Source organism: Diabrotica undecimpunctata, chromosome 1, assembly GCF_040954645.1.
Source record: "Diabrotica undecimpunctata isolate CICGRU chromosome 1, icDiaUnde3, whole genome shotgun sequence".
In the NCBI taxonomy this organism is placed as follows: Eukaryota; Metazoa; Arthropoda; class Insecta; order Coleoptera; family Chrysomelidae; genus Diabrotica; species Diabrotica undecimpunctata.
In genome coordinates this window covers 32,037,525-32,053,202 of record NC_092803.1, presented here as the reverse complement: position 1 = coordinate 32,053,202, position 15,678 = coordinate 32,037,525, and the positions used below count along the sequence as shown (strand labels likewise).

The following is a 15,678-nucleotide window of genomic DNA, read 5'->3' as shown; positions in this document are numbered from 1 at the left end:
TTATTGTATTTTATTTTATTTTATTTTATTGTATTTCAATTTGATTTAATAATTAATTCGATTCGATAATTGCTTTGATTTGATAGAATCGATTCTATTCGATTCGATAATCAATTCAATTGATAATGAATCGAATGATCGATTCGATTTTATTTGATAATCGATTAGATTCTATTCGATAATCCCAAAAAACATTAAGGCGATAGGAACTGTAATGGATCGCATGCAAAAGTGTCCAGTAATGGAGTCTAAGAGTAAAAGAAAATGTAGTATAGCCAAAATTGTTTGTTTCCTACAATTCTGATATAAGTGGAGTAGATGCGCACGATCAGGTGCATATCATTATATCGAATAAAAATACACTGTAAAAAGTGATGGTGGGTTTTATTTACTTAATTTCTTGACATGATCCTGACTAATATTTGGAAACTTTATTAAATATCTGCTGAAAATGTGATTCATCAGTTAGGGTTCTGTTGTCATATAGTACGTAGTTATTTCAAAGATGGTGTGACTTCAATATCACAAAGAAAAAGAAAAGCTGGTTCCAGCATTGAAGTCACTAAAGGCTTTCATTTTCTGGAAAAACTGGAAAAACAGTTAAAGTGTTCTGTGTGTCATATAAAGGCAAGATGAATATACGAAAAGTGTGAAAAAAAAACAATGTGTATTGAAAAAGGATGTTTTAAAATTATTAATTTTATTATTATTAGAAATAGTCCAATAGTAATAATTAAAATGAACAACCTATTTCATTAGAACATTTAACGAAAACTTTTATTTATTTGCTGAAAGGTTATTAAAGGAGGAAGAGTAAGTTACAAATAATTACTAATAACAAGAGATATAAATATTTTTGCAATCCCGCTAGTTTACGTTCCGAGTGTGTTTGTGTTGTTACGTTATTCAGGTGACCCGTTTAAAGGAAGGTTATTGCAAAATCTATTCAACCTTTAGAAAACATAACTATTATGGTCTTGTTTTATTATTTTCCTATATAGTAGCATTTTTTAACAGTATTTTGAGCTAAAATCACATAAAGTAATAACCTTCATGCAATATAAACGCGGCAGGTGCGTTCTTTAGCTCCTAGCGAGGATTTATTTTCGTATAAAAGTAGTTATTTATTTGCACTTCTCTAACAACAAAAGAAAATTGCAAAGCGTAATCAAGCTTAGCACAGAAAGCCATTGTCTGATCAAGAACTTCTGCAACTTTTAGCCGAGTCTGATGCTGAAGATGATCCAGACTATATTAACGAAGCTAGTTCTAGTCATAAATCTTCAGGTAGGTATACCTATCAAAATTCAGCGCCTTCTTGAGTTAACCCTTCTCCATCTTCGTCGACAACACCAGTCTTCTTCTTCTTCTGGTTCCTATCCGTTTTGGATGTTGGAAATCATATTGGCAATCATGACCTTGCTCGCTGCGGCTCGAAACAGCTCCGTTAAGGTTTTCTTAAACCATGTTCTTAAATTCCGCAGCCATGATATTCTCCTTCTACCGGGTCCTCGCTTACCTTTGACTTTACCTTGCAATATAGACTGCAGCAGGGAGTAGCGGTGCTGATTTCTCATAACGTGTCCCAGATATTGCAATTTTATGCGTTTGATCGTAAACACAATCTCTAGTTCCTTTTTCATTTTTTCTAGAACTTCCTTGTTCGTGATTCTTGCTGTCCATGATATTCTCAGCATTCTTCTATAAAGCCACATCTCAAATGCTTCAATTTTTTTAATAGTGGTGTCTGTAAGCGTCCATGCCTCCGCCCCGTACAACAACACAGAGAAAACATAGCATCTCAAATGTCTCATTTTTGTATCTAGAGATATGTTGTGACTTTTGAAGATGGCGCTCATTTTGTTAAAGACCGTTCTTGCCTTTCCTATGCGGCACTTTATTACCTGTACATTGCTCCACTGTTCGTTTATAATAGTTAGCAGGTAGCAATACTGTTTTACTCGCTCTATCTGCGTCCCATTAATGTAAAGATGAGCCCCATTTATATTCTCCTTGCTGATAATCATTTGTTTCGTTTTGTGGGTATTAATGTTTAGTTCGTACTGTTGACTGTACTCGTTTATTCTGTCCATTAGCCTCTGAAGTCCCTCTAAACTATCTGATATCACCATGGTGTCGTCGGCATATCTAACATTGTTTACTCTTATACCATTTAGAAGGATGCCTTCGTCTATTCCGTAAAGAGCCTCGTTAAAAATTTTCTCTGAGTACATATTACATATCAACGGCGATAGGATACATCCCTGTCTAACTCCGCGTAGTATTTTTATGTGATCTGTTTCTTCTCCGTTAATTTTCATGTATGCGGTCTGATTCCAGTATAGTTCTGAAATTATTCTGAGGTCTTTGTCATCCAGGTCTGCTTCTTTTAAAATGTTTATCATCTTTTGATGTTGAACTCTGTCAAATGCCTTTTCATAGTCGATCAAGCACGCGTATACGTCGCAGTTAACGTCCCTGCATCTTTGAATTAGTACCTGTACTCCGAAAAGTGCCCCTCTGGTACCCACTGCGTTAATGAAGCCGAACTGTCTGTCCGATATTTGTTCCTCGCACTTCTTATAAATTCTTCCATGGATGACTCTAAAAAACAGTTTCAACATGTGGCTCATTAGGCTGATTGTTCGATATTCTTCGCACTTTTTAGCCCCTGTATTTTAGGTATCGCTATGAATTCTGATTCTAGCCATTTATCAGGGATGATTCCTGTATTGTATATTTTATTGAAGACAGCCGTAATCCAATTTATTCCTTCTTCCTCCAAGAGTTTTAAAAATTCAGCTTCGATATTACCAGGCCCTACAGCTTTCCTGCTTTTCATCCGTTTTATTGCTTCTTCTACCTCGGATTTAAGTATGTCCGGGCCCGTCATCCTCTCTGAAAATGGATGCCTATAATCCGTTCTTTGATCTTGAAAAAGTGTCTCCAAATATATTCTCCATTTGTCTTTCATTTCTTGGGTGTCAATGATTAATTTTCCATTGGTGTCTATAAGTTTCATTTGTGTTCTCTTTTTAAAAGTACCCGTTATTTCTTTTACCTTTTTGTGAACATTAAAATTGTCATGCTTGTCTTGTAGTCTTTCTATTTCTTTACATTTCTCTACAGCTTCGTTTTCTTTAGCTTCTCTTATTTTTCTTCTTTATTTCCTTTAATTAACCTTCTGCGTTCCATTAAGTGAAGGATTTCTTGAGCCATCCAAGATTTCTTCTTTGTTTCTTTGTTTGGTTTTAGCAGATGTTGTTTAGTTTTCTTACACCAGTCTTAGAGATTCAAAATTCGACTGAGCGATCATTCACTAAGCTCCAACAGATTTAACGTGTTTAATTTGGCCGCATTTTTAAGATTTAAGAGCTTGACTGATTTCTTCTCATTTTAAGAGCTTTAAAATTCGAACACGCAAAAATTAAATACCCCAATAAGAAACTCTCATTGAATGAATCCGTGATCCTGTGGATCGGCAAGACATAAAGGGAAAACGACACAAGTTTGGTGTGAAGCTGTACTTACTATGTGAGCCGAATGGGCTGGTATCTACTCTGGTTTAGCTGATGTCTAGTTAGGAGGTTCACAACATACTGAAAAGGTGGTTCTATGTTTATTAGAAGAAAAACTTGATGCTGGCCATGCGGTCTTCACGGACAACTTCTATAATAGTGTCAAACTTGCTAGGAGTTATTGAATAAACAAACATATGCTACGGGCACACTAAGAGTTAATCGAAAAATAAATCCGCCTGAAGTTTTAGCAAAACAATTTAAAAAAGGTGAAGTGTTCAACCAATATAATCCTCGAGGATATGTATCACAAAGTGAAAGGACCATAGAAAGGTAATGATAAGGCCCTATAGCCTTAGAAAGACATATCCAGTGAATCTAATAAAGACTTGAAAGAAACCATAGGTCAGGTGCAGCAGAAACCACAACTCATAAGTATAATGATTTTATGTCGGGATAGACCATACTGATCAATTGTTTTCTTACTATAGTTGGGAGCATAAAACTCTTATTTGGTGTAAGAAATTTGCTATCCACATGTGTCAAATCATGTTCTTAAATTCATGGTTGCTATATAACGGCAATAGTTCAAACAAATTAAATTACTAAGATTTTCGGCTTGTATTGAAAATTAATTGAAAAATTACTTGGGCCACCACTTGCAGAACCCATCCCAAGATTTAAAGTATACCTACCATCTACCAAAATATTGCCCCAAAGGTGAAAATGAAAAGGCGATGTCAGGTATGTTGGACTAATGGTAAAGTCAGGAAAGATTCCAATTACTTTATTGCTCCCAATTTCCTGAAGGTCTCGGACTGTATCTCCACGATTCCTAATATTTCATGCAAACCTATAGCGGTACATAGCAGGTAGTTTCAGTTATTTTGTAATAAAATAATATTTTCTTTTTTTTTGAATATTATCCTGTTGATTACTGTGTTGTTATTTATATTTTTAAAATACAGTGCTTTTCAGATAAAACGATCCACCTTAAATAACTTTTGAACTTTGAATTTTTATAAAAAACCCAAAAAACGTCAATTATTATTTGAAGAAGGAGACATTATATATTATATTACCAGTTGCTGGGAAATACACCCTCTTACTCCCCGTATCATCCCTTAATTTTTTTGACGTGACAACGTCTTAAATTAGGTTGTGGCTCGGAGTCACTCATGAAAAAGTGTAACGCCTGCTCACGTCTGTTACGATGAGTCACCGAACGAGAGTGAGGCCCGCCGGACCGGCGAATGCCTTGCGTCTCTCTCCCACTCAAACATGATCGGTCCGCTGCGCGCGCAGCACTAGAGAATTAGGCGCGTTGAATCGGTGCGTGCTTGTGTCTCTGTCTTCCTCGAGCGTTCTTGGCGTTTGAAAACCGAGAAAGCGTCATAATACAAGTTCACACGTGTGGTTAAAGTATCGTCAGCTGTGTCTGTAGTGAAAATGTGGAGTGCTTAGATTCATCATTTACAACAACTACAACAATAAAGGTAAATAATTGTACACTAATATTTCATTATCGTAAACTATGATTGATTGATTAATTGTTAGATTGAAACAAAAGTTGAGAAACTGAGTTTATAGGTTATGTCATACTATTGACAAATGTTGATAGTGTTAAGTAAATTATTAGTTTAAATCACTCTGCAATCAATCGTAATTCAGTCGATTGAGAAGAAACAGCGCATTTCAACTGCAAACAACTATTGTGCAATTTAATAATATTCATATCAATAAATATTCTACCGAGAAAAAGACGTTGTCACGTAAACTCTTCGCCCGTAAAACCGACTTTACAGGCAACCGATTTTTTTTTAAATTACGTCCCCCTTTTTTTATTTGATATTTGGATTCTTCTATTTGTACTGATTTCAGAAATGAATAACACATGATGCTTGAAGTGATTAGTTTATGCGAAACATAAATACAAAAGTAAGAAAAGTGGATTGAAAAAAAAATGATTTTTTTTACAGTTTTCCTACAAACATTTATTATGAACATTTCACTACCAAAATGTTGACATTCATCCTCTATTCTTTCTCGTAAATCATCTAGAGATTCTGGTTAAATAGCATAAATTTTTATTATATACCCCATAAGAAGAAGTCTAGGGGTGTTAAATCCGGTGACCTACGTGGCTAATCCATCCTCTGTCCTCGTCTATTTATCCAACGAGCGGGAAACAATTCGTTTAAAAATTGTCGCACAGGTAGAGCAAAGGAGGAGCTCCATCATGTTTAAATACAACCAAATCTTCAGAAAGGTTATCATCATTTTCTAGTATGGTTCTTATACGATTAACCACTTGCCTAAGTAATTCAAGATACAATGCACCATTTAAGTTTTCAGTTATAAAAAAAGGTCTAGGTCTAGATAATGTGATCACTTAGGATATCATACCGTACGTTTAACCTTTAAGGATGCTGTGTGTGAAATTCACGTACATTATGTGGATCACTCTCAGTCCAGTATCATCAATTATGTCTGTTCAACAAATCATTTAATGAAAATGAGCATTCATCCGAAAAGCATATATTGTTTAACAATTGTGGATTGTTAATGATGCATTGTGTTATTAATTCGCAAAATTCGAGACAACGTTCAAAATCTTCTTCATGTAACTCTTATATTAAATTAATTTTATATGGATGAAACTTAAAGTTATGTAGGACTCGGAAGGCGATAGAAGATGAAACACCTATTGCTCTGCTTATTGTTGACAGTGGCTGTGATTGCTCAGCCCTAAGTTAACTGGCTCGAAATGGCTACTTGGATTGCTTCGGTATTTAAAAGTTCCTGCCGATTATGTTTTTTATTGTAAACTGACCCTGTTGTTTTAAATTTTTGCATCACTTCAATCACAAAATATGTGATCACTACATGAGTTGCATGTCCATTGTAGTGTGTTTCATTAAAAATTCTAGCAGCAGCTCTTGCACAATTATTATTTTTGTAGTATAAACCTACAAATTAGGTTCTTTTTTGCAAAGAGTAAACCATTTCTATCTGTTACAAGTTATAACAAATTGTCATTAGCTATTAACCGATTAAAATTAATATCCAAATAATATCAAAAACCTTTGATAAAACTTCAATAAAAAGTAGTTTTTGTTTCTTGGTTTTTGAAGGTACTACAAATAGTACGGTTAAATATTTAAAAATTTTAAAATATGCTACATCCTATTTTGTTACACTCAATTAAGGTGAGAGAGATACTATCTTGTTAAAAGAAAAATTGTCTATCTCATAAACTTATCACTTTAAACCAAGTGTATTATACATTTTTGAAATCACTACAAAAAGGAGAATCCATATATAAAATAAAAAAAGAGGAAAGTAATTTAAAAAAAAATAAAGAGATGATGCGGGGGTGCATTTCTCAGCAAACTTGAATATGATACAATGTCTCCCCCTTCAAATATGAATTAACATGTTTTTACGTTTATCCTAAAAACTAGAAGTTCTAAAGTTATATATTCCAACACAACAACATGGATTTGTCTCTGGTCGCTCTACTCTAACCAATCTCTTACGTTGTGTTAACGACTGAACATCATCACTTAACAGTTCGCAGCCGGTTGACGTTGTTTATCTAGATTTCTCTAAAGCCTTTGACCGTGTACCTAAGCGCAGACTTCTACATAAGCTAGAACATTTCGGAGTTAGCGGTACTTTACTTCGTTGGATAGATGATTTTCTGACAGATCGATATTACAAAGTTAGAGTTGGCGATTCTTTCTCACAGGACAGGTTAGTGGAAAGTGGAGTGCCTCAGGGTTTCGTCCTTGGACCTCTGCTGTTTACGGTTTACACCAGCGATGTTCCTTATTATGTCTCAAGTAAAATATCGTTACACGCTGATGACACAAAAATATATGCCAATTAAATCACAAACCAGTTAACCCTCCAAATGGACGTGGACTCTATTTTAACTTGGTATTCCCAGTGGTTACTACCCTTAAACGCTGAAAAATGTGTAGTGCTTCGAATTGGTAAAAATAACCCACTTGTGCCGTACTTTGTTAAGGGGCAGCCATTAGATTCTGTGTTTTCGTATAACGATCTTGGTGTTATCATAAATAGCAGCCTAACTTGGTCCGACCATATTACCTCTATTTGTAAACGTGCGAACTTCAGACTGTATCTTATTTGGAGGTGTTTTTCGAGAGTTTCAATGCAATCATTCTGTAAACTCTACACTCTGTACGTAAGACCCATACTTGAATACGCTGGACCAACGTGGTATCCTGATCTGGTTCGAGACAAGACTATGTTGGAAAACGTCCAAAGAACAGCCACCCGAAGACCGAGGGTGGCTTGTTCTTTGGGACTGAGAAGACCTTCTTATGCAGAAAGACTTAGTATGGCTAAACTAACTTCTTTTAAACTTCGCCGACAACGTGGAGACTTAATTACAACTTTTAAAATACTAAAATTTAATTTTGGAAATCTCGATGAAATGTTTACCGTTAATCAAGATAAACGCCTCAGAGGTCATCAGTTCAAACTAAAAAAAGAAAATTTTTCTACAAGATCAAGGCAAAACTTAGAACCAAATAGAGTTTTTGAGTGCTGGAATAACCTAACCGATAACATTGTCTCTGCTTCCTCTACCAACTCGTTCAAAAACAGACTTGACAGTTTTACATTATAGCTAAAATATTGTTTCTCTTTTAAACCAAAAATTGTAATTTTATTTCTTTTATTTGTAATTTTTGTTTTTAACTAGTAGGTCAAATAAGCAGTCATTACACTTTTTTTTTCTAACAGTCAAATTAACTTAATTATTTCAAATTAGGTGGAATTACTAGCTTTCCGTGCGATAGAACTGAAACCGTTTAGAATTTTAATTTCGGAGACTTAAATATACCTTTTACACCTAACCATCTAAAAACTATTGTCTATTATAATTTTAATTTTTAAAGTAAACAAACGCCCTTTAAAATACGCTGACTAAAATACAACCTTTTATATCGTTCACTGCAGAAAGATTGCCTGACATAAATAGAAAAAACCGAATAACCTTCCGCTACCGGAGGGGGGTACAGATTGTACCCCAAATTCGATTTTTCATGAATAATTTTTAAAAATGTTGGAATTTTGTTTAACTGTTCTAGTTACTTCTTCATTGGGATGTGTAAAAGCATATCCAACCATTTGTTTTCAATTTGACATATTTTTACCTATGAAAAGTGCAGCACTGTGCTTGGGGTACAAGTTGTACCCCCTCCGTCAACCGCGGTACAGTTCATTGCGGTCGACGCCACTGAATAAACCAGACGTTTTGCGCACGGCACCAAACCTGTTGTTTGCAATAACACACAAATCAGTTCTGTGGATGACTTAGTGCTAACACTGCTAACATACCGTTTTAGTTTATCCATTTGTGATTACACGATTTACCGATATGTCGAAAAAAATAAAGTTAGACCTTTGGAAAAAACAGGATCGTGAAACTGCAGTGCAGTGGTAAGAGGAAAGTGATGATGATTACCTTTCTGAAAGAGATAGTTTATCGGATGATTCAGAATTAGATGATAATTTAGAAGTAGCGGAATATTGCTGCAAATTCTGCAGGTAATTTTTATTTTTGTTTTATGTACGATATTTCTATTTTGAGTTTATTATATTTTAGCTATCTGAGAGCGACAGTAATGATTCTGATAAACCAGTTTTGGGGGCAGTAGATTCCACATTTATTTCCAAGAATGGTACAGTTTGGAAAAATCGTCATTTACGACAAACTAGATGTCGCACAAAAAACTTGCTCGAAAAACCAGGGCTTACAGAAAAATCTAAAAATGTCGCTAAAATTAGTGATTGCTTCAAATTATTTGTAGATGAGAAAATTGTAGAGATCATCGTCAAATGTACAAACCAGAAAGCGGAGAAATACTTTCAGGATTGGAATGGGAAAAATCCTAATAAAACAAGGGGCAACCTGGTTTCCCACTGATTCAATGGAAATTTATGCGGTCTTGGGACTCTTGATTACGGCGGGTGCGCTAAAAGCCAATAGGGAACCAGTGCACTTTTTGTGGTGTCGAAACCCTTTGTACAATCGATCTATTTTTCCGGCTGCCATGTCACGCGACCGATTTCTAGATTTAATTTCACTTATGCGATTCGATGATTTGAACACTAGAGAAGAACGTAGAAGTTCTGACAAACTAGCAGCTTTTAGGGAAGTGTTTACAAAGTTTGTAGAACACTAAAAGTTTTAAGTGCCACTCTCATATAACTGTTGATGAACAACTTGTAAGTTTTAGAGGTAAGTGTCCATTTAGAGTCTACATTAAATCAAAACCAGCCAAGTATGGCATCAAAATGTGGGCTCTAGTTGATGCAACAATCACCAATGCTGCTAACCTTCAGATTTATACTGGAAAAGATGATAACAAACCAGAAAAAGACCAGGGCAAAAGAGTAGTACTTGATTTGGTCTCATTTCTAAAAACTGGTTATGGCATCACTACTGATAATTTCTTTACCAGTGTTCCCTTGGCAAAACAACTCCTAGATCGACAAATAACATTATGTGGAACACTTCGAAAAAACAAGCAGGATATCCCTCCAGCCCTACTACCCAATATTTCTAGACAAGAAAAGTCCTCAGTTTTTGCCTTCACTGAGGAAATAACACTGGCGTCTTACGTTCCTAAAAAGAATAAGGCAGTAATTTTATTGAGTACAGAACATAACGACGATAAAATTAGCGGAGAAGAGACGGACTATAAGCCAGACATAATCTTGCATTACAATTCTACAAAAGGTGCCGTAGATACTATGGATAAGATGGTAAATGAATATTCTTGTAAAAGAGCCTCTAAGAGATGGCCATTTGTTTTGTTTCAAAATCTTCTAGACATTGCAGGTCTGAATGCATACGTACTGTGGACGACAAAGAATTCCATTCGTGCGTATGAAGCTTCTCACAGACGCAGAGAATTTTTACTAAACCTGGGTCAAGAACTTATAAAGCCCCATGTCGATAGGCGACTACAAAGTCCACAAAAATTCCATAAGCGAATTATAAACGCGATGTACGAATTATGCCCACCGCCACCAAGGGAGAATCTCGAAAACGACGCCACCATCTTGAAATCCTCAGGGCGATGTTTCCTCTTCCACGCAAGAAGGACCGCAAAAGCAGAAAAACGTGCAATTCTTGTAAATTCTTTGTTTGTGCTGAACATCAAACAACCACAACAATTCAAACAATAATATGTACAAAATGTAAAGCTAATCAAAAAAACGATAATTAATTTTTTCAAGACACCATATATTTTTTTATTGTTACTTATATTCAATAAAAAATACTTGCATTTATTTTAATTATGTTTTAACTAAAATTATTGCATTATGTTAATATTTAATCTATAAAAATGCATGGGGTACATAATGTACCCCCTCCGTCAACTACAAAACAACTTGACCCTTCGGTAGCGAAAGGTTAAGGAAGTACTAAACATTCACATACAAACTAAAAAAAGTCGAGTTTGACTATTTAGAAGCCAGCGAATATTAAACAGTTATTTTACTGCCTTTTAGGAATGATAAAGAACAATACGAAAATTTTAATTGGTTATGCACATAAAATATTTTATTAGTTTTACCTAACGCCTTAAAAAATTATTAATTATAAAAAAACAATTTTTGTTGTCATTATTAATATTAACCGCATTTATTATTTTTATGATAATATTTATGATTATGTTTTATACTCACTTGTTCGGCATATTGCAAATCTTCTTCACAGTGATCGTCTCGATTAGTAGCAGTTCTAACAAGTGGAATACATGTGATGTTCACGTCAGAATAATCTGGATCTTCTGGCGACACTTCGATATTCGCACACTTCGTTGGTGTATCCTCTACATCTCTATAATAAGCTGTGCAACATTCTAGTTCCGAATCAATTGCTAAAATATAGTTGATTATGCTTATAATAAAGTTTTTTTTTTTTTTTAATATTTATCGATATTTTATTTCCGGGTTCTAGAGAGCGCGTTTCTTCTGTTAAAGTTAAATTAATACATTTTTAAATAGCATAACTAAGGTAATATTAGTTTCTTCACAAAACAGCAAAATCTTAAATATAATTATTATCAGTAGTTAAAAAACTAGACCATTAGATCCAGACCAAGAGATACGGGTACGAATAGAAATGGCAAGGGCAGCGTTCTTAAAATTCAAGCAATTGTTCTGTAACAAAAATCTGAATACTGCGCTAACACTGAGGTTTGTTGAATGTTACGTCTGGTCGCAACTATTGCACGGGGTAGAAACATGGACACTAAAAGCGCAAATAATTAAAAGACGATTGAAGCCTTGGAACTTTGGATATACCGGAGAATGTTTAGAATTCCATGGACTGCCAGGGTCACCAATGAGGAAGTGCTGAGAAGGATGGGTCGAGACAAAAAATTGTTGAGAACAATAAAAGTACGCAAGACTGCATACCTTGGACACATACTGAGAAATAATAAATATAGTCTTCTGCAGGTCATCACGCAGGGTAGAGTCGATGGCAAGAAGGGAATAGGTAAAAAGAGAAAGTCGTGGCTGCGAAATATTCAAGACTGGACAAACATGACTGTAAACGAATTATTCCACGTTGTAAAAGACAGAGAAGCTTTTAAAAATGTGGTCGCCAACCTCCGTTAATGGGGACGGCATAGGAAGAAGAAGAAGTTAAATAACTATCGCTTCTCTATAAAGATTTTAGGTAACTAAACTAAAAGTTATGTTATATGGGGTAGAAGCTTGGACTCTGAAAGCACGATCAATTGTGCAGGCTGATTTTTAAAATTCCTTTGACTGCAAAACTCTCAAAGAAAAAATAAATTGTATATATTTTAAAGCAAGTTCTCACTATACTACTTCGGAAATGAAATGAGACAAGCTGAAAGAGGAGTAGGGTTTATATTAACCAAAAACTGCGAAAAGCCATTATAGCATTTACACTAATATCAGACAGAATTTGCACCATAAGACTCAAACGTAAACTACACAACGTGACAATGGTTAATGTATTATGCACCGACGAATACGAGGTTAAAAGATTCTATGGAGAGTTTCAGAAAGTATGTGATGTTTCAGAAACGATGCGGTTATAACATTAGGCGACTTTAATGCTAAGCTGGGGAAAGAACAAACTTTTTAATGAAACCAGTCAAAATTGACTTAGGGTTGCACAATTTGCAACCGCAAATAAATAAGTGGTTGTTAGCAGTAACTTTCAAAGAAAATATATCCATAGAGGAACAAGGAAAATACCAGAAACCAACGAAGCCAATTAAATTAACCACATCCTCATCTCAAAAAGATGGGCAACAGACATCACTAATATCAGAACGTATCGCTGACATTAGTATCGCTGACAGTGGCAAAAGGGAAAAATAGCCAAATTAAAAAATGGAATGTTAAATCATTTAAAATTTCAACAAAGACACAAGAGTATCAAAATTCTTTTTAAATAAAACTCAACGGAATTAGAGAGGAAGATACTAAAGTGAAAGAATGGAGTCAATTAAAAACAATGGTATGATGATAAATTCAGAACTGCAGTAGAGGAAATAAGGCAAGCTAGGTTACAGAGAGACGCACTTTCAACCATGTTGTTCAACCCAGTTCTTAAAGCAGTTATCAAAAAAAACTAATGTAACCGGCCATATAAACACCAAAACAGTACAAATTACTGCATGTGCAGACGATGTCGCCATTAGTAGTAGAAGCAAGACACGACTAATGGAAACGTTATTGAAGCACAAAAAAGTGGGCTTAAAGTAAAAGAAATAACAACTAAGTACATGACCACCAAAAAAACACCTGAGAATGAAAATAATATAGCAATAGACAACTTTACTATTAAACGTGTGAATGCTTTCACATATCTGGGCACAGAAATCAATCAGTTATATATGTTTCCCTCTCCTGATGCCGACCAGAATGTAGACTCGACTTTTTAAATTATTTTAAACTGTTTGTCCTTGTGTAATGTAGTGTTATGTTTAACTTTATGTTTAATTTTAAGTGTATGACATTCTGCAACTGTTGGATACCCCAAAATTGACGAAATACCCCTGAAGATGCTTTAGGGAGCGAAAGTACTTGGGCAAGATTTAATTAAAAAAAATGTGCTCTATATCTGTCTTTATTTTTCAAAGTTCAATTATAATTGTAGTTTATTTTCGTAAAATTTAAAATTTAGTAGCTATCATCCAAGATAATGGTGGTAACGATTGAAATGAAGATTTCATTTCGATAAAATATCAATAATTTGTACGTACTTTACATTCCAAATAAGTAGCTCTTATTATAATGGAATTTTTATAAATTATAAAAATGGACAGTAAAAGACCATTAATGAATAACCAAACTAGTATATTAAAGAAACGTACCAGGTTTTATAAAACTAAGGTCATGTGAGACAGCTTGCCCAAATATCATAGCATTTAATGTTATTTCTACACAAGTCTCCAACAGGCCATCTGTGTATATAGTTGCTGTTATATTTCTGGCATTTGGTAAGGGTTGTTTGTCAGCAGTTAGAGGTAACGAATGTACGCCTAGAACAAAGTAATAAATATACACTTGTTATTTTTACGCTCTATGAGGCATCAGCAATAATTGGTATTAAAAATACCTTAAAGACAAAAGTTATGACCAAACTTATAGTCAGCGATAAAATTCAATAATTCATTAACAATTTAACAATTCGATAGAAAGTAATAATTTACAAATATCTGGGGCATGAGATTCGCTTAGAATAAGAAAATCAAACAAATAAAGACAAAGAAGGATAGGCCTCACATGGGCTTCCTTTGATACATTGAACAACATTTTCAAGTCCAATATTTAAGTTTGTTTAAAAAGAAAGGTTCTTAACCAATGTGTTTTACCGGTCGTACAGGTAACTGATAATAATCGAACAACTAATCGTTATTTGACGATTGTTAATTGGTTTCCGTCAATTATTTCTTTGGTTAAATAATTGATGCAGAAACCAAACAAATTCATTATAGTAAGGATCAGAAAAAGCAAACCTAAATTACCAATCTTCTTATTCAGGTGCCATCTCCAATACGGAGAGTTTCAATCATCATAGCTATTTTAATTTTTGAGGCAGTAGCTCTAATTAGTTGTTTTGCATCCAAACCATTCTCGTAAAGTGAGGCGCAGAATGCGGCACAGATCACAAACTAGTAATCGCTTGGATTGAATTCCCCTTCATATGGACCCAACAGAAACCGACCCAGGGAGAGTCTGACCAACTTACGGCTCCGGCTACACCTGTAAATACGTGCTCAACACAAGAAAAGAAATTCAAAATCAATTTATTAGAAGAAGACTCAATAAAAGACCTATATAAGCGAAGATTGGATCAAAAGCTAGAAGAGTTTCGGTATGAATCATTAGAACAAACATACGAACACATAAAAACCTGCATGAAGACAGCAGCCCTAGAAGCTCTTGGAAAAGTGGACCAAAAATACACCCACCAAAGACACACTAACATGCATAAAAGAGAAAAAAGAACTCCATATAAAATACCTTAACACAAAAAACTATGAGGACTTGGAACTATACAGGAAAAAAAATAAAGAAGTGAAAAGAAAAGTGGCAAATGAAAAAAATGAAAGATGGGAAAAAACATGCACAGAGATAGAACAGCACATAGGAGGAACGAGAAATTCAGAGTTATGGCGCATCTTAAAGTCGCTCCAAAGAAATAAGACAGGGAAAATCAAGATCGGTCAAATCAAAGAAAACGAATGGCAAGAATACTATAAAAAATTGCTAACCGAAGACCGCCCCGAATTCAAAGAATCAGAAATAGACGGAATAGAAATCTACACACATGACGAAATCGAATTAAGCCTAGCTGAGGTAAAAAGAACGATCAAAACTCTAAAGATCAAAAAAGCAGAAGGTCCCGGCGGAATACCAAATGAATTGATTAAAAACGGACCGGAAAAGTTATTCTGTATGATGCATAAAATGTTTGAGAGAGCACTGAATGGAGAAGACTTACCGGCAGAATGGACCCAAGCATATATGACATCAATATATAAGAAAGGAAATAGAAAAAACTGCGAAAACTATCGGAGAATCAGCATTATATTGTCTATAGGCAGACTGTATGGAAAGA

At 34.7% G+C, this 15,678-nt stretch overlaps 1 protein-coding gene across 1 annotated transcript in view; it reads right to left on the bottom strand.

Annotated features, from left to right (window-relative positions):
- LOC140447565 (peroxidase-like) overlaps window positions 1-15,678 on the bottom strand; it is a 57,066-nt gene that overhangs the window by 34,277 nt on the left and 7,111 nt on the right. The window contains exons 2-3 of the mRNA XM_072540284.1: window positions 13,928-14,095; window positions 11,253-11,446 (exon numbers count right to left, since the gene is read on the bottom strand). Coding sequence (XP_072396385.1) covers window positions 11,253-11,446; window positions 13,928-14,095 — 362 coding nt within the window. The remainder of the gene's footprint in view (window positions 1-11,252; window positions 11,447-13,927; window positions 14,096-15,678) is intronic.